This window comes from Camelus bactrianus, chromosome 14 (assembly GCF_048773025.1).
Source record: "Camelus bactrianus isolate YW-2024 breed Bactrian camel chromosome 14, ASM4877302v1, whole genome shotgun sequence".
Classification (NCBI taxonomy): domain Eukaryota; kingdom Metazoa; phylum Chordata; class Mammalia; order Artiodactyla; family Camelidae; genus Camelus; species Camelus bactrianus.
Genome location: NC_133552.1, coordinates 12,281,905 through 12,302,915, shown reverse-complemented (window position 1 = coordinate 12,302,915; position 21,011 = coordinate 12,281,905). Strand labels below are relative to the sequence as shown.

At 34.8% G+C, this 21,011-nt stretch overlaps 1 protein-coding gene across 1 annotated transcript in view; it reads right to left on the bottom strand.

Annotated features, from left to right (window-relative positions):
• The window catches only part of COG6 (component of oligomeric golgi complex 6), a 62,155-nt gene that overhangs the window by 6,958 nt on the left and 34,186 nt on the right, over positions 1-21,011 (bottom strand). The window contains exons 14-18 of the mRNA XM_074378095.1: positions 12,487-12,618; positions 11,993-12,160; positions 9,211-9,318; positions 8,053-8,106; positions 5,179-5,258 (exon numbers count right to left, since the gene is read on the bottom strand). Of these exons, the coding sequence (XP_074234196.1) occupies positions 5,179-5,258; positions 8,053-8,106; positions 9,211-9,318; positions 11,993-12,160; positions 12,487-12,618 (542 nt within the window). The remainder of the gene's footprint in view (positions 1-5,178; positions 5,259-8,052; positions 8,107-9,210; positions 9,319-11,992; positions 12,161-12,486; positions 12,619-21,011) is intronic.

Here is a 21,011-nt window from a genome sequence, read left to right as displayed (position 1 = left end):
GCACCCTGTAAGTCATTTTGTATGTGTCTCATCTGTTCTTTTTTTCTCCTTTTCTGCCTTCGATTTTTTTTAACATTCTATTTTATCTTCTCTATTGGCATGTTAGATACTTTTTATTTGTTTTAGTGCCTGCTGTAAGGTTTACAATCTACCTTCAAACAAAATTATATATTTCATGGGTAACCTTATAACATCACAACACTATAATTCACTCCCACTCCATGTTTTGTGTCTTCATAGTCATAAACTTTCTCTTTGTTAAGAATGTCACAATTCACTGTTCGTATTTTTGTTTTAAACCGTCAAAACTATCTTTTATATTTAGCATTTCCTGTGCTTGTCATTTCTCTCTGCAGATAGTTCTATTCTGGTATCATTTTCCTTCAGCCTGAAGAATTTCCTTTATCATTTCCTGCAGTGCAGTATAGAAGTAATAAATCCTCTCTACTTTTGTTTACCTTATCTCAAAATGTATTTATTTCACTTTCAGTTTGAAAGATACTTTAGATGAATACACAAAGTCGAAACTGTTTTATCGGTCAGCCTTTTAAAGATGCTATTCTATTGTCTTCTGGCTTGAACTGTTTCTAACAGGAAGTCAGTAGTATACTTATCATTGTTCCTCACAAATAATATGTCTTTTTTTCCTCTGGCTCCTTAAGATTTTTTCTCTATATCATTGGCTCTCAATAATTTGATTATGGTGTACCTTGGTACGGTTTTTCTTGTAGTGGTTTATTTAGCTTTTGGGGTCTCTGGGTTCATGTTTTCCACACACATTTGAAAAACAAATATTTTACATCTCCAAATTTTTTATGCCTCAATCTCGCTGTGACACTCCAGTTATACCTACATTAGAATGCTTAACAGTACCCGACAATTCATCTAGACTCTTGTCACCTTTTCTCCAGCTTTTAATTTTTTCCTACATGTGCTTCAGTTTGGACAGTTTCTGTTGTCCTCTCTTCAAGTTGACTGATCTCTCTCCCTCTAGAATGTCCCACTGGCAGTTAAGTCCATCCAGTGAGTTTTGCATTTCAGACACTGTATTTCTCAGGTCTAGACTTCTCATTTTGAAAAATTCCTAATTTTTTCTCTCAATATAATGTTTTCCTTTAAGTCCTTAAACACATTTTAAATAGCTGTTTTAAAGACCATATTTGCTAATTCTGTAAACTCTGTCGTTTGTTTAAGTCTGTTTCTATTGACAGATTTTTTTTCTAGTTGTGGTTCCTATTTTCCTTCACCTATTTGTTATTTCTTTGCATGCTCAGCATTATAAATGCTGTACTACACTGTTGATTGTATTTGTTGTGATACTTACAAGTGCTAAGCTTTGTTCTGGAAGGCAGGTAATTTAGTACAGATCCATGTGATCTTTCAGAAGTTTGTTTTTAAGCTTTATTAGTGTGAGTCTAAAGTAGCCTTTACTGTAGGACAGAATAAGCACACTTTTAAGGCTTGGATTGATCAAGGTCTCTAAAGCACTGTGTGAGCTCCAGATATTTTTCAGCTCACAGGTTTCCAGTAATTGTTATTTCTCTGGTAGTCTCACCCTGCCACCACTCCCAAATTGGCTTTATTTTTGTTTATACATGTATTCCTGAGAGTTAAAGACAGGTAGCTTAAAAGAAGGCAGTTAAATAAAAGTGAGGAAAATTAAGTAGTTCTCTTTAAAGATATCTGCTCTATTTCTAGTATATATAATGGAGGAAGATTCCTGAATAAAAGAATTCTCAAAGCATATCCACTTTCCTACATGCTCACTTTAGGAAGCATCTATAGTCCCTTTATTTCTTACTCACAGAAATAATTCTGATTCAATAAAAAGACATTGAGAGTTCTTTATAAATATGCATAATTGTGGTTTCTGTAGTCCAACCTCTATTTTTATATCATTTAAAGGTGAAAATTGGAGTTTGGCATTGAAAAAAGAACGTCCTTCTAATTCATCAAAAGGAAGGAAGGAAGTATTATTTAAAACTATTTTCATTTTCTATTCCTTTCTTCATTTTCTATATAACCTTACTTCCTGCTACTTAAACTTATTCAATAATTTATTCCAAGGCTGAGGTGCTTAATCAAAATCTCCTTTGAAAGGCAGTCAAACTATCAGGAAGAAAAAGGGAGACAAGAATGATAGGTGTCCCAAAGGTACTGCAACCACAGAGACAAACAGTTCAGGCAAACAAAACAAAATGAGGTATGAATAAAAGAAAGTTTTACATTTCAAAGCTCTATTTCAAAGAAATAATCGACATTTTAAATACAATATGAATAGAAAGAAACTGAGAACATAAAGATACGAGATTATTTTTGCTTAAAAATGAATTACCATTTTGAAAAGGTTCAAAGTTAAACTAAATGAAAGTTATCTATTATGTCAAATGCTTTATAAATAAAAGCAAATATATACTATGCCTATACAGTAGCAGAAATAACAACACAAATTATTTCTGAGAATAACAACCTGTCACCAATCAAGAAAAGGGAGAAAAAGTAGAGTTAGAAAATCTGCTTTAATGTTGAATCTTAAATGCGTAAAATGCTTTATATTTTCATAGCAACTTGATTTTTAAAGTAAGTAGCCAAATTGATACCATAATTTCTTTTCTTCTAAAAAAAACTCTGAAAATATATTCATAGGTTACATTTAATTTTAGAATACTTTGCAAAAAAAATTTTAGAAGTTGGCTGAATTAAAAAAGAGGTAAATAGGTACTGAACAATTTCTAATTCTTAGCTGTACTTTCATTGTTTACATAAACCATATGCATATCTCAATTTTTAAATGTCATTATAATCAGTATGAATTTATAACAGGATGACAGGTACATACTATAAAACCAAAACACTAAATTAAAAGTTTATTTTCTTAAGTAATGTACCAAAAACTATATTCATTTGACTTTATTAATAAAATAACAAAATTAAATTATCACTGTTAAACAATGGAATAAAAGTAAGTGAAAAGTTAAAATATGTTTTCAGTAACAGAACACAAACATTTGATTTGAAATGTTATTTAAGCTTTAGAAAATCTGATAAGTCCTCAGAGATTATGAATTCAGACAGATCCATATAATTCAGTTAACTTTATTTTTAAATTGTTACTAAGATTAAGAAAGGAAAAAAAAATCTATTAAGAGGTTATCCCTGAGCCCAAGGACATGTACTTACAAATAAATGTCTCCAAACTGCCCTCTAAAAGGAATGTACTAATTTATACTCTCACCAGCAGAGTATATAAAAATGCCCATTTTCTCAGACCATTCGATTAGAACATGACAACAAATTTTTTTTTCAGTCATCTGATAGGCAGAAATTCTCACTGCTGTTTTAATTTGCATGTTTTGATAATTATCATCTTCTCAAAGATTTACTTGCCATTTACATTTCTTCTGTCAGCTGTCCAAATAGTGCATATATGGTACTGATTTGTGGGATCTCATTCTCTATTAAGGATAATATACTAAGGATAATTGGTCTGTTACATAATTTGCAAATATTTTTCACATTATTGTTATATTTTAACTTTGTTTATATTGGCTTTTTCTGTAAAAACTTTAAAGTGTTATATACTCTGTCCATTTTTTCCTTTATGGCATCTGGACCATATATCATCCTTTAAATACATTAAAATTTCCCCTCAATCATTATACAGTCAGACCCTAGTATCCAAGGGGGGTAGGTTCCAGGATCCCCTCAGATATCAAAATCCAAAGATGCTCAAATCCCTTATATAAAATGGCATAGTATTTGCATATAAGCTCCACACACCCTCCCATATACTTTAAATCATCTCTAGATTACTTATAATACCTGATACAATATAAATGCTATGCAAACAGTTGCCCATGTGCAGCAAATTTACATTCTGCTTTTTAGAACTTCCCAGAATTTTTTTTGGCAAATATTTTTAATATGCAGTTGGCTGAATACATGGACATGGAACCTGCAGATATGGAGGGCTGAGTGTATTATGAAAAGAATAATGGTATGTTTTACATTTCGTGATGCTCCGAACAACTTAACATTTAAATATTAATTACTGAAACATGTGGTTAAATATAAAAGAACTCCAGGTATTTAGTTAAAAAATTAAATAATTTGGAAAACACACAATTTGCATCACAGCATAATAAAATTTGTTCTCTAATCTCTCAGATCTTTATATTTCTGGTTATATTGATAGTATGATTATCCTTTAAGACAATAAAATATAAAAGCCAAAGAAAAATTAAAATGATTTATGCTGGCCACACTTAATATGGGAATTTCCTAACTCCAAAAATGGCCCATCCCATTTCCAGTCGATTCTAATTGATATAAAATTCTTTCTCATCCTGAGCCAAAAGCCGCCTCCTTGCTCTATGTACTGCTCTCCAGAACAGAAAATAAGTGGACCACCTCTGTGCCAATACATCCCTTCAGACAGCTGAAGCATTTTTTCCAGGTTTGATAGTTCTTTATCATGCTTTTTAATATAAATATTTGTTTATGTGTGTAATTGACATGTCATTATAATTCCATGAAGACAGTCAAAATGTCTTTAAATCTTATTCCCTAGTGCCTGATACATAGAAAGCACTCGACATACTAGTGGAAAAAATGTACAGATTTCTAATTTCCTACTTGTGAACAATTTTGTCAGTATTTTTCTTAACAAATCACATAGTATAATCTCTTACTTTCTTCTAATTTGTAATATTCTAATATTTTAATGTGCAGTTCTTTGTCTCGAACACATTCCTGATAAATATGTGATACTGAACAATTTTATAATATATCTACAGAAACTGCTTAGGTCCAAAATAGTCTATACAGTAGGTCACCTACGTTGCACAATGAATATATTATTGATCTTTCATGACATATTCAATGCCATTTTAACATGTGTTAATTTGGTATTATAACTATGCTCCAATTATACAATTCATATTATTTTAAAAAATCATTCACTAAAAATAGACGTTTTGGAGCTACATACATGTAAAGGGTAAGTATGAACAGGATAAGGTCAGATCTCTTAGGGGTGCTGACACAGAGAATAAGGTTAAGAACTACAGATCTTCAGTGGCAAATCTCCTATTCTTGAAAATAATTTTTTTCTAAGAAATGTGCTTGGTATTAAAAACGTGACTCTTTACCAACTAATTGGGACCAAAAAATACTTACTTCACTGTGGCACTTAGGAGAAAGTTCAGCTGTGGCATTAACAGGTTGTCTGGGGCTGACAGATAGCGATCAAACTGAACCTAAATGAAACAGAGATGCAAAACGCAAAGTGCATACAACTGTTAACAGACAGTCCAGGTAATCAGCTCTTTTAAGGAGCAAATCGGAGGAAAACTCCCACATTCCAAATAACGAGTTCTTTGTGATCAAAATGAGTTAGTTCTCACACCTTCTATCTAAAACTCACTGTCAACTCTTTAATATAGTCAGTATCAGCAATACCGGCTTTTAAGATTCCGAATCCAAGCCATTCATCTCAACGTCCCTCATCAAAACTTCTGAGTCATAATACTGAAAGTAAAGTCATGAGATCTCAAGTCTACCTTACTTTCTTAAATCCAATATATTTGTTAATTATTCACTCATCTATTCATTCAACTAATATTTATCAAGTGCCTGTTACTGGTAAGGTACCATGTAAGGTAACATGAATATAATGGCGAGCAAAAGAGGACCGTCTCTAGTTTCAGAGAGCTTATGGTCCAGGGAGAGAGGTACAATAATGTAAATAAATACATAATAACAAACTGTTAAACGCTATGAAGGAAAAACAAGGTACTATAAAAGCGTAAGTCAGGAGTCCAAGCCTAATCTGGGTGTTTGCCAAAGCATTTCTGAGGAAGGACAATGCAGTGAGATCTCAAAGATGAACAGGCATTAGGTTAAGTGTGTGTGTGTTGGGGACATGGATGAAGGCCTAGGTGAGAATGAGAGTGGCTACTAGAGATCAGTTCATGTAGGACTTGTGTGCTCTTCTAAGAGTTTAATTCTTATTGCAAAAGCATTAGGAAACCATTGAAGGAGAGAAATAATCTGATTTAAATTTTAAGAAGCTAAATCTGGCTGCAGCAAGAATGGAAGGGAAGGTTGCAGTAGCAGATGTAAGGTCACCGCAGAGGTAGCACTTTGCAGCATCTTAGATGACAAGGGAAGCGGGTGGAGAGAAGAGCAGATATCTGAGAGCGCTGGAGAGCAAAATCATCAAGATTTGGTTAGTGATAGGATGAAAGGGCTGGCTCCCAGATTTTGGATCTACGTAATTTAATTCACAGTATTACCACAGTTCATTACTGAATTCTTTATCCATTTATTTAGTCGTGTGATAACTGCATCCCTTACTAGATCATGTCTACTTTCACTCCAGTTCTTCGCATGGTGCCTACATGACAGAAGACCCTTGGTTAATAACTGTTGCAATAATAAGTGGATAGGTGCCCTTACACTTTCTGAGTTAAAAACACTTGGAAAAGGACCTGGGGTTGCAGGTGGCGGAGGAGAGTTAGAAGAGTTCCTTCTGGGACATGGTGAACCGATGTGCCTTGGAAGCTTCCAAGGTGGTGTACCAGACAGCTATATATAAAACAATGGATCACACATAAAACTCAATCAAGATTTTGTTCCTTTAGAGAGACTTAAGGTATTCAACTCAATTGTTTTTTAAAGACCAGGCTTACGTAAATCTGCAATGGGGTTTAAATACATTTTGTGGGTTTATACTGTGAACTGGATATGTGTCATTGGGGAAGGAAAAACAGGGAGGAAACACACATTTACTGAGTACTAACTAAGGTTATAGATCCTTGTGCAGAATGATGTCCTGATTTTTTGGGGGTGGGGGGTAAATACCATGAAGTGGAATTACTGGGTAGTATGCTGAGTGTATATTTAACTTTCTAAGAAACTTAACTTTTTTTCAACAAATTGAAAATTTACTCATTTTCATTTTTGAAATTTTAAAATTAAATCTTTGCATTTCCACAGTTTTACTGTCATGTTTGACATACAGAAGTAATGACATACTGTCTATACATACTTTTATCATATGTTTAGTTACGATATTTAGTGTTTTTAAAATCTACCTTGTCTAATATCAATTCTGTCAGCTCTGCATTCTTGGCATTTGTCAGGTATCTTATGGGCCTATTCCTTTATTTTCAGTTAAATTTAGCTCTGTCAGATGATAGCTAGGAAAGCCTTGGCATCAAAAAATTCACCCAAGAGAATTACTTTTTAAAGTCAAACCACTGTGGTAGTGAGAACTGAAACACTTAGGACAGGCAGTATGTACGGTAGGTAAGAGCACAAGTGCTGGGTTGACTGGGGCTGTCGGGGGATTAAAGAGTTAATACACAAAAAATGCTTGTCATACTCAACATACGTTAATGGTTGGTGTCATTACTCATCGTTGCTGTTATTACTACAAGCAGTGGTATAGTTATAAAGCTTCCAAAGGGGATCATTCTGATGAGGGCTAAATGTCACCCAATTGACAGCCATATACACACATGCACAGTATATACTTCAGATGTGGAGACACGCTACAGAGTGGCGCTCATGCAGAAAGGGATGGGCAAGCAAGCTCGTTACTAGAAAAGAAGGTAATAACGTGGAGATTCGGTGAGGATGACACTCAAGAGTAGCATATTATTTTAAGACTGGAATCCAATTTCAGTTATCATCTCAGGAAGAAGTCAAGAACTACAAGCCAAGGATGACTGACAGCTGGAAGTCTATAATGACATATAGCCTAACTGCTTCATGTCTGTCATTCCCGGTTCTTCATCAGGTTAGGAGGAAAACTCTGAAACTGAAGAAAACCTAAACAGGAACGATGAAACCCTTAGGGTATGGTGGAATATTACTACAAACGTATGTCTTGGTCAGACCCCCTTAGTTAAAGGAATACGTGTGCAATCACTATGCCTGGACCCAATGTGAACACAGCATATCAAGAGGTAAAGTTAACACATGGGAGAAAATAAGAATAATGTTCCATAAGGAAACCTATATTGAAATGCTTTATTATGTACTTACCATTGCAGCCTTCAGTGCCACAGAATCCAGGTTGGGCAAATTAGCTAAGGAGCCCTAAAAAGACAGAAAGAGAAAAAAAAAAAACCAAGAAAACAGGTGCTATACATTTCAGTGCACTTATGAAATACAATTCCTTTGGTAATACAGTCCATGGCCCAAATTAAAAAATTTAGCTTATTTCCAAAGAACTCAAATGTCACATCTTCAACCTCAGTTAGAACAGGGACTCTTATCTGTTCGTTTTTTTATCACTAGCACAAAGGCACTCAGTAATACTTGCTGGAGGGAGTGAGAAGCATGTACGCTTATTAACAATGGAAATAGCAGGATACTTCAGATTAACTCCTAAGGAGAAGAAAAGGGGCGGTGAAGCCCAGAAACGGCAGTGCAACATGGGGGCTTTAGAAGTTTCACTTTGACAATTTTAGACAGTATAAAAGGCTGCAGAATTGGTTCCTACTGGTAGAAATTTGCTTACTACTTTAACAAAAGAAAAAATTCAAAATTTGTGATTTTTGAGAGCTTCGCTTAAGAGTTCCTGGGCTATAAAATATTCTTCATACTAATGTCATTTAAAATAGTTTTTCTGCTTTTTAAAGAAAGATACCTACATGGTTTTCTAGGGGTCACAGTACTCCACTTTCTAATTCTAAAGGAGTCCTACAACTTAAGATCCTATGCTAGCCCCAGAAGTATTTACTTTTCCAAAGTAATAGAACATGATTTGCTAAATTAAAAAGGGGATGACTGATATTTACACAGTAATCTAGACATTCAATTAACTGACAGTGATAAAGGACTCTGAAAATTTTACCAATATGAACATCCTTCAAATATTTTATAATACTAATTTTTGTATAAGTTCATTACTTTTAACCTGAACTATTTGTAGTAAAAAGGATAGTTAATACTTTGGGAAGCTTTACTATATCTTAGGTAGTCAAGAACTATACGTGTAATATCTCACTTAATCTTCAGAACAATCTATGATACACGTTATTACCTCCAATCTACAGATGAGGAAACACACACAGAGAGACAAGTCACTTTCCCAGTGAAAAACTGCTATTAAGCGGCAGAGCCAAGATTCACACCAGAGTCTGCTCTAGAACCCACACTCTGAACTGACGCATCCAATCAGGAACATCCTGTGCTTACCTGTTCAGGTTTGTGCTGCTGCACAGTGTTATAGATGTAACTCAGGCCTGCTCTAGTTAAAACGTAAGAGGCTTGCTCATTTATAAGCGTGTCCAAATGTGCTTCAATCTAAAATAAAACAAAATTGAAAGAAGTGTTTTAAAAGAAGAGTAAGACTGTGGAGAGCCGGCTGCTTCTACATAAAGGCTCCTCCTTCCTCCAAAGAGGAAGTCCTCTTACAAAAGGGAGGGAAAGTCTTACTTAAAATGATAACCAAAGAGGGTTCTAGGACTAGTCAAAAAATTTGAGTTGCTTCTCCGCTCTTTTAAAAGCTGGTATTAAGCAAATCACAAGCAAACAAATAAGAACTACTCATCAACAACAACAGCGTAAACCACACTACTCGGGAAGGGTTCTGGGAAGACAAGGACCTGAGGTTCCTCACCTGCGCACTGCTGCAGGCCCCCAGCCAAGCCAGCACGCCCTCCGGAGACACCTGGCAGAAATCCCACGGGGGCCAAGGCAGTGAGGCCTCGTGAGGACACGGCAGGCCTGTGACAATCAGGGGACTGCTGAGGACCCAGCAGAGCTGGTCAAAGGCTTCGGGCTGGGGAACCGCCTGAGACGGCCTGGCTGGCAGGGGTGAGCTGCACGTGCTCACCGGCTTTGTGCTGCCTTTGGGGAGGCCACCTAATGCTCCGGGGGCAGAAGCCGGGGAAGGAGACCCCCCTGGCGGGATGAAGCCCTTCCTAGCGGGGAGAAGTCTGCTGCCCCTTCCTCTTCCCAGCACAGGCCTGGAAGTCTTGAGGCCTTCCTTCTCCCCTCACCAGATAGTTCCCTGGGCTCTACCAGTTTGTCGGCCAGCAGCACAGGACAGATACTATCTGTTACCACCTGAATACTTGCCAGTGTCCAAGTAACTCCAGTAGCTGAGCCCCTCCCCTCAAAACTTACAACTGATTTAAAACAGGTAAGTAGGCACCAAGAGGAAACCCACCTGAACGATGGGAGCAAGTATTTTTTCCTGAGGCAACACTATTGAAAGACACAGAGTACTTTAATTTTTTTTTAAGTGCATGGCCAAGAAAGTACGATTAGAACCCTTACTTAATAGACTTAGTGGAAATCAAAGAAAAACAAGATTGCAAATATAAATATTTAAGGAAAGAGTTACTGCAAAGAACCAAATTAGTACCTGAAAGAAAAATGGAAGAATAGGAATACAGAGTAAATATCAAAGAAATACACTAAAGTGAAGAGATTTAAAAAGAAACTAAAAGACAGATTCAGGAGATAAAGCCAAGGACAGGAGCTTCAGAACATAAAAAGTAACAGATGGAGAAGTGATAATTAATTAAAGATAACAGGAAACTTCATTAAACTAAAGAAAGGGTTGAATCTTCACACTGACAGGACTCTGTAAAGTCCAAGATGGAAATAATAGAAAAAGAGATATACCAAAAAACACCGTGAGGAAATACATGAACTCAAAGGAAAATACTCATAAGCTTCCATATGAACAGAATAAGATAAGAATCACAAACAAAAGAGAATCAGATTAGGCTGAATTTCTTTTCTTTTTTTTTTTTAGGCTTAATTTCTTATTTTAAATACTGGAAGAAGCTAAGTAGAAGTGGAAGAAAATTAATAAACTATTGGCAGAAAAGGTCTGAAAATCAAGAATCTTTTAGTCAACATGGTAAACTGTTACTGCGGGGGCCGACGCCTTCCAGCATCCACATCCTGGCACAGTCCTCTCGCACACTGCCTGTGGGCTGGTCCACGCAACCAGCACTGGCCACCAGCCTCTCAGCAGGCATGACGCAAGTGCAGGCTTAATGAGCAATTACGTGGTGGGGCTTGTCCTCTTGGAATGCAAATAATGACTTTGGAATATTTAAGAAACAAAGATAATTGGTGATAAAATAGATTATTGAACACCTGATATATCTGCACATCTTGAGAACAAATTTAGACAAATGGCAGAGTTTGGAGTTGAATTAGTGATAAATACAGTAAAAAAACCAATGAATTTAAACAAAGTATTAATTACACATAAATTTAAAAAAAGCAAGAAAGGAAAACTAATCATACTTCATTATATTTCTTTTCAAAGAACTAGAAATTAGAAAATATCATAAATTTAGAGGTCTCAAAACTCATTCCTTTCAAAAACTCAAAACGTGACCAATCTTTACTATAGTCACTGCCAAACTGTCTATATACTGCTGATGACAAAGGAGATAACTTTTTGGTTTTTTTTAACGTTAGATCTACCAAAAGTCACTATTTCAAAATCAGAAGCCAAGTATCTGGTAAATTTTATAAATGGCTTTGTTGTGACTCTTAAGTGATCCCATTTGGCTTATAGGACTGGAGCTCTCGGTACAACGAATTGTAATGTTTTGCCTAACACTGGTTTACACATAGATAAAAATATATCTGTCCTCTGCAGCACCTTCTGCACTAGCTACACAGCTTGAAAAATGCAGCACATTATTCACAGTTCAGAAACTGAAATCTGCATACAGAATAATGGTTCACATTTGTCAGAAAAACTTCCTTCTACCATCCCATATTAAGGCTTGAATAAAATATCTTACCCGTTACATATTTTGGCCCCTCCAAAACAACGGAAATACTGAACATGCTTGAGATGTGGCGGGGGTTGCGGGTTCTATCAGACTATCACAAGGAATTCACAGAAATTAGGTCACTGAAATTAGCTTAAAGTCAGCAACTGAGATCACGGATAGGAAAAAGATTTCATCGCAGTGAGCAGGCGCTTTATGGCAAAACTAACCTGAAACTGTAGCATTTCCAGACGTCTGTCGGTGAATTCAAACAGCGCTAAAGTGGTCTTCATCATATACAGTGAATTGACCATGAACGTGGCCATGTCAGCTGTGCCTAAACTGCTGGCTGACACGGTACACATCTGGAGGAGAGGGTCCAGGACACATGATAAAACCTAGAAATGAAAAATAAAATTAAATGTTTTCTTTATTTCCCAAGAGTGAAACAGGTCTGTGTTAAGGGCACTTCAGATTGAATGCCAAATTAATAGGAAGGGGGCCAACTTACAGAAGCACATAAGAAAAAGATTAAATGGCATAATAACTGTAATAGTTTAAAAATAAGCATCCTCTGAACACTTTTTAAAGATAACTGGTTTAATATTTGAAATAAAAAGCAATGAGAGACTGTCAAAATATATGGGTTATAAAAGGTCAGAATTTCAATAGAATGTACAATACAGGAGCAGTAAGAATCATTACAAATGACTGTACAGTGTACCTGCACAAAGTCAGCCTGACGGGCATCCAGCGGTACGACCGAAGAGTCGTGAGATGCTAACACTTCACGCAACAGCATGAGCGTCTGATTTAACGCAGAACTTGGTCCAAGATCAGGTGGCGGGAGTTCAACCTAAAATAAAGGACGATTTACCCCCTATTTATATTTTTCTACTAAATTTTAGTGTCTAAATAAATGCCAGTTCACAGTAAAATAATACATATAAAAGACATAAAGCACTGGCTGACACATTTCAAAATCTATAATTTATCTGTAAGTTATCTTGTACTAATCAGCACAGAAAGCGACACAAAAGTTTTTTGTTATTTTACCTCACAATTAACATATCACAATTAGAAGTAAAGACTTGGTACTTCTAAAATTTAAAAAAAAAATTATGAGGAAACTTAGTAGCCTTTGAATTGTAGAATTATATTTTCATATGGATTTGAAATGACCCGGTTTTGTTTTTTAGATCAAGTCTTAAGAAAAAACCAGTCTAGAGACCAGCACTTCACAAACTATAATATAACTGAGAATCACCACCCATACTCATGCCCAAATCTCAGATATTTTGGCTCACTATGTATACGTATGGGGTCTAGAAATCTTTCAACAAGCACCTCAGGTGATTTTCAGGACACTGGTTCACGGGCCGCACACTTAACAGAAACAATACAACATTGCCACCGAAATCTCGGGTTCTGGAGTTAGAGATTAATTCTACGTTTTGTACCTACCACTTACTAGCTTGTGACCTTGGGAGAGTTATTTAAAATCACAGAGGTTCAGAGGGATTCTGTAAAGATTATAGGGGATCACTGCATCTCAACTACTGAATAACTGGCTAAGTTCATTACCTCTACTGGATGGTATCATGAGATCCAAGAGGTGCCTGTGATTTTTTTTAAAAACATTTTTCAATATACTTATAATATATATAGTCAGACTTTATAAATGAAACAAAAGCTAGTACTTAGAAATCCATGTAAGGCACCAGACCCTTGTGTCAGGTACACAGGAAAGCATAAGAATTTTAAAATATCAGGATTTGTATTAAGAATGCTTTATGTATAAAAGTTAATACATTAAAAGTGACAGCAGGAATGGCAAAGTATGGACCTCCAAAAATCCTCCCTCCTTCCTAAAAGCAACAAAAACAAAAAATTATGAGACATGCCAACAAACAAAACACCACAGTCATTTACAGGAAAAAAAATCCCGATAATCAATAGAAACTTTCCCTGAGGAAGCCGAGATGTTGGAAATACTAGCCGAAGACTTTAAATCAGCTCTTTTAAATGTGTTCAAAACTAAAGGAAACCATGTTAATGAACTAAAGGAAAGTAAGAGAATAATGTCTTATAAAATAGAGAGTATCAATAAAGAGAAATGGTAAACAAACAAACAAACAAAAAAAACCTGCCAAATAGAAATACCGCAGTTGAGAAGCACAATAGCAAATAAAAAATTCACTATAGGGAGTCAACAGATTTGAGCAGAAAGAATAATAAGTGAACTTAAAAATAGGTCAATTAATATTGACCAATTTGAGGAACAGAAAGAAAAAAAAATGAAAGAAAATTAACAGAGCCTCAGAGACCTATGGGGCAACATTAACAACAGCAGTACAATGAGAATCTCAGGAGAAGAAATAAGGGAGGGAAGTGCAAAAAGAGTATTTGAAGAAATAGTAGCAGGAGATCTAGCAAGTCCAATTAAAAAAAAAAAAATTAAACTAAATACCCAAGAAGTTCATGAACTCAAAGCAGAACAAACTTAAATAGATTTACACTGAAATACATCATAATCAAACTTAAAAGACAAAGATAAAGAGAGAATCTTGAAATCAACAAGAGAGAAGTAACTCATTCTGAACAAAGGGTTCTCAATAAGATTAACAGTTGACTTCTCATCAGAAAACATGGAGACCAGAAGGCACTGGATGACACACTTGAGGGCTGAAAGAGACTGTCAATCAAGAATTCTATATCCAGCAAAACTATTCGTCAAGAATGAAGGAGAAATTAAGACCTACCCAATAAACAAAAACAAAAGCTTTTTACTAGCAAACCTGCTCTGCAAGAAATACTGGAGGGAATCCTTCAGGCTAAAATGAAGGGACATTAGACAGTAACTAAAATTTAAAAGTTGAAGAGAAATCTCTTTTATCTCCTTCAACTAAGGACTTTAAAAGCCATGCAAATTTAAAGTAAAGGTCAGAGCTTTCCATAGTTAGAGCCAATGGTAAATGATACAGGGAATGCTACTTGAGCTCACTTCATTGAACAAACTGCTCTTCCATAAGGCACTTTTACACACACTCATAGGTGAGATCAGCAACAGGTCAGAATCACACGTCTAAAGCAAAGTGAAAATTATAGCAATTGTCAGATAAACAAGATTTCAGACTTTACAATTCTATCCTAGGAATAATGCAAAGGAAATCTAAAGAAGAGAATGTCTGATGAATATGCTTCCATTATTTCAATTTAATTTCATCTAAGTGAATTTTGTTTCTAACGGTTAAACATTACACAAAGTAAATCTTTCTCTATTTCTTCTGAAGTCCCTCTAATGCAATCCTGTGCTTACTTCATACTGACCTTCTATCATTTGTATCTACATATATTTTGTATTTATATATATGGCTGTAGAGCCCAAACACTAGAATTAAGTGGGCTTTGTGATTTAGAGAATCTACAAAAAAGTCGTAGCAATTGTTAAAAAACAAAGCCTATGAACTTCCTGTATAACAATAATTACAATACAGAAACTCCTATAAGCTTTGATCTGCGCAGCAAATACCAATCTATTTACAAGTACTTCCTCAGAAACCAGTCACCACTAGCAAGTGAGTGGCAGATGCATCCTCAGAGTATCATGAGTAGGAGGAAGAGGTGTTACTATTACAGCTACTTGGACTCAAGCTAACAATAGAAATTTTACACACTGGTGGAAAAACGTTGAAGAATATGTAAACTTTTGCCCTACAAAAAAAAATATCTCCCTCATGTTCTAGACTGTGTGCTATTAACACCAAGCATGTTAATGTCAGTAAATGGACACACATCACTGATTATGTTCAAAGCATACACCCTTAGGGACAATGAGCAAACACCTTAAAAAAAAAGCCAAAGAAGGTCGCTAAATTAGCTATGAAAGTGTGTAGCTCAACAAGGTCCTATTGTATAGCACAGGATCAATATCTTATAATAACCTATCATGAGAAAGTATACATATATAGTTATACATATACTATATATAACTATACTATATAACTATATATATAACTACATATATATCACTGAATCACTATACTGTACACCAGAAATTAACACAACATTGTAAATCGACATCATAAATTGACTATACTTCAATAAAAAAAATATATAACATTAGTAGTCTTCAGAAAAGTACAAATCAAAATGAAATACCACCACACAACTTCCACAATGGCTAAAATTAAAGACTAACAGTAACAAGCACTGGAGAGGATGTGGAGGAACTCAAATTCCCATACATTTCTGGTAGGATAAACTGGTACAACCGTTTTGCAAAAATGCTTGGTAGTAGCTATGAAAGCTATCAATCCTATACCCCAGATATTCTGTTACTGTATATACACACAAGAGAAATGAATACCTACATCCACCAAAGGACATGTACAAGAATATTCACAGGGGCTTTATTTACAATATCAAAGAACTAGAAATAATATAAATGTCTAATAATAACCTGTAGTAAATTTATATAATAGAATTATTAAACAATGATTTAAAAAATGAACTACTGCTAAACACAACATGGATGAATCTTATACAATGTTAAATGAAAAAAGTCAGACTCAACAGAGTTCAACACTATGAATTTATTTAAATATATTTCAATAGCACACACAAATAGGAAAAAGAAGTCAAACGGTTGTTTACTCTGAGGGGTACCAACCGAGAAGGTGTGTGAAGAAGCTTTCTAAGGTGCTGGAGGTGTTTTATATGTTGATCTGGATAATGATTAGTGAACATACACAAATACAAAATTTTAATGAACTTTACACTTAAGGTCCGTGTACTCTTAAGTTTTATCTCCATTTACAATGAAAGTTCATTTGATCTTTTGTTGTTTATATTATATAAATATTGAGAATCAATGTTTTATAAAAATATCTAAAATTGATAAAAGTGATTAATAATAATTATAATGTACAAAAGAACTTTATGAAAGATATTTTCATAACTTTTATGTACATTTTCCAATTAAAAAAGCTGAAGTATAAGCAAAAATTTCACATTTAAAAGCATTTGGTCTCCTGGAAACTTCATATTCTATATATTAGAACCTCATTCTTCCTGTGTTTACTGTGATGCTTTGTATCCCTTTTGTAAATAGGGGCTTTGACTTTATTAGAGGAAAATGGAAAGGCTGCACCATAAAAACTCTAAAAACTGTTTTTACCACCTCATTCCACTGCCAACTTTAGCTTTATTCTTTCAAATATCTTCCATTTAAGGTCCCCTAATTTTCCGTACTGTAGCTTCTTAGGCCACTAACCCATCTGCTTTCAAAAAATATAAACCAAGCCAAACAAACAAACCCTCATATTTTTAAACTAATTTCTTCATTCTATATATAGATTCCTTATGCTCTATCTCTAAATATACATATGTTTTAGAAATTGACAGGGAACAGAACTGAAGTTTTTTTAAACCACTTTATTGAGGTAAGATTGACATACAAAAAGCTATGAATATTTAATGTATGTAACTTAATGAAAATATTGATACATGTATACCTGAAACCAAGTCTCCCTAAAACCGAGTTCCCTTACTCAGTTTATGATGAACTTCTCTAACCAAAACTGTATTCTCTTTCTTGTCCCACTCTCCTTCCCCTCAGGACTGAGGAGTATCAAAGAAGAGGGAGGATCAAAACCAAGCAGGATCCTGTGGGGCCTTCCCAGGTACAACAGGCCCTCCATACCCCCATTTCTTGTTTGTAGAACAAAACACTTTTAGTCCCCCTAGGCCTTCCCTGAGTACCAAACAGACCCAACTAGTTAAGGACTAGAATAACAGAGACACAGGACTCCGGGTTCCTCCTGAATCAGCAGGGTACAGATAACAATCTGATGCATATCTCTGAATTGTTCTGGAGAAACTAAGATCCCCCACCCAGGGAGAGGATGGTGAGCGCATGCTGACCATTAGCACCAGACACTAGACTGGTTGGAACGAGAAGGCTGAGATTCCCAAACATCACCTTGTTACCTCACTACCAGCCAATCAGGAGATCCACCAGCTCATCACGCATCCTAGGACCCTCTTCCCTAACACTGTCTTTAAACACTCTTGCCTGAAAGCCATCAGGGAGTTCTGGTCTTCTGAGCATGAGCTCTCCATCCTCCTTGCTTGGCACCCTGCAAATAAAACCTTACTTTGCTGCACTCACTGTCAGAGTTTGCCTTTCCAGACCGTGGGCCCATGAGCCTTTGCTCAGTAATATACCCTTGAAACCATCTCTACATCCTATGCTTAAAACATATCACCTCCAAGTTTCCTCTTATTTATTTATGGAATTAAAGTTTTTAAGTCAATCAAGTTATTCAAGATAAATCTAAGAGTGCAAGCTAACATTTGTTTGAAATAATTTCAAATAATTACAGCTTGTTTCACATACTTTTATTTAAAATTTAAAAAGCATTTCAGCTGAAAACATTTTGTTTTTCCTGGCAGAATAATCTACAAGGAATAATGTAAAACTCAAACTATTCATCTTAAACAGCACTTCTCAAACTTTAACAGGCATATGAAGGACCAGGGAATCCAGCTAAAGTGTATATTCTGATTCAGTAGGTCTGGGGCCTGAGATTTTTAATCTCAACTAAACTCATAAGCTCCTAGGTGATGTCCATGCTGCTGGCCCAAGTACTACAATTTAAATAGTGAAAAGAGATTCTAGGCAGTAACCATATCCTAGAATTTAAATCAAAATTTAAAGGACTTTTTAGGTTTTTTTTTTTTCAGTAAGCTGGGCAAATCAATCCTGACTATTATTAATTTGATAGGGGTTTCATTTATGACATACTGTATCTTTTAAATTAGAATTGTACTATTACTATAGTGAACAGAATTTTAGAAAATGTCTGTCTAGCTAAAATTGATACGACATTGTGTCTTTTGTAGTACAGAACATATTTCCTTTTAGACTTTGCTAGATTTGCAGTTATGAATGTTTCAGGAGAGCTTGATTAGGATGGGAATACACATACTTGAATACTCAAGTGCTTCAAACTGCTTTGTTAGGGAAAAGGTACATCGTTCAATAAAATGATGTCCTTGAATTTTTTTTTCATACTAGATAAAGAATTAGTTCCCAAATATGTCTTTTTAAAAGCACAGAAGGAACCATGAAAGGAGTTCATCTCTGGCTATACCTTTATTTTAAAAGCGGTTCTTTCCAACAACTTTACTATCCATTTAAAATTCTATTAACAAAAATTTCCACTTGGGTGCTTTGCTAATGAAGACCATTCTGCAATAAGTGTCATTTTCCTCATAAGGCTAGAATCTTTTTAAAAGAGATGAATGATTTACAAGGGGAAGAATAAGTGAAAGATATAATATAAAATATGGAACATTAAAATTTGGCAAAGAGAAGGTAACTCTTGAAAGAAACTGGAAATAGTTGTATATACAAGCAACACATAAGCTATAAAAAGTATTATATTCCAATCTCAATATTAAAATATCCCTAAATGTGACCCAATTCATATCCAAGAAAAACATTTCAGGGTACAATTACTAATGATAATGACAACAAAAATAATAACCAAAACCTATTCAATGCTACAAACTCAAAAAGGCTGCAGTATTAATTGGGACTTCATACTTTCAAATTAAAATTCTTTCTTTCCCTATTTTTACCCTATTATGTTCTAGGTTCTAACTGGAAGATTCAATGTTTAAAACTTGCCTTTTATTAGTCATTACATTTTCCTATTTTCTTGCAACTTTAATTAACTGAAGAGAAATAAAGTATGTAAGAACTTAGTGGGTTTTTCTGAGTAAAAATAAAGTAAATGGATAAACACTTGTGAAAAATAAATAAATGCTTCCTTTCCAACATGGACAAAAATAAACTTCAGGTAGATTTAAAATTTTGATATAAAATTGAAACTACAGAAAACCTAAACATAAATTTAAATGAATTTATTAAATAATGTAACATTTTCCCACTGATACATGATTTGTAAATACTTTCTCCCACTCGTGGGTTGCCTTTTCCCTCTGTTGATAGTGTCTTTTAATGCCCCAAATCTCTTTAATTTTCACGAAGTTCAATGTATCTATTTTTCCTTTTGTCATCTGTGCTTTTGGTGTCATATCCAAGAAGTTACTAGATCCAATGTTGTAAAGCTTTTGCCCTATGTTTCTTTTAAGAATTTTTATAATTTTAGGTTTACATTTGAGTCTTTGATTCATTTGGGGCTAACCTGTATATAGTGTTAGATCAGGATCCAACTTCTTTCACACGTGGATCCCCAGTTTTCCCAGCACCATTTGTTGAAAAAGATTGTCCTTTTCCCATTGAATGGTCTTGAAACTCTTGTCAAAAAACATTTGATCATGTATGCAAGGGTTTATTCCTGTGCCCTCTATTCTATTTCACTGTTCTAGACATCTGTCTTTATTCCAGTACCACACTGTTCACTGTAGCTTTGTAGCAAGTTATGAAATCAGGAAGTGTCAGTCCTCCAGCTTTCCTCCTTTTTTTTTAAACCCAAGATTGTTTTGGCTATTCAGGGTCCCTTAAGATTTCACGGGAATTGCAGAATGAGTTTTTCTACTTTTGCAAAACGTGTCATTGAGATTTTGAGAGGGATTGCACTGAATCTGTAGATTGCTTTATATAGAATTGAGATCTTAACAATATTAAGTCTTAAAATCCATGAACATGGGATGTCTTTCCATTTATTTGTATCTTCTTTAATTTCTTTCAGCAATGTTTTGCAGCTTTCAATGTGTAAGTCTTTCATCTCCTTGGTTAACTCCTAAGGATTTTATTCTTTTTGGTGCTATTATAAACTGAATTGTTTTTGACGTTTCCTGTTTGGATTGTTCATTAGTGCACCAAAATGCAGCTTTTTGTGTGTGTGCTTACTTTGTATCCTGATATTTTGCTGAATTTATTTGTTAGTTCTAACAGTTTCTGTGTAACCAAAAATCTTTAGTGTTTTCTACATAGAAGATAGTATCTGCAAACAGAGATAATTTTACTTTTTCCTTTCCAATTTGGATGTCTCTAATTCCTCTTAACTACTTGCTCTGGCGAGAATTTCTAATACAGGCATACCTTAAAGATACTGCACGTTTGGTTCCAGGCCACTGCAATAAAGCAAGTATCTCAACAAAGCAAGTCACATGAATTTTTTGTTTCCCAGTGTATATAAAACTTATGTTTAAACTATGCTGTAGTCTATTAAGAGTATAGTAGCTTTATGTCTACAAAAACAATGTACATATCTT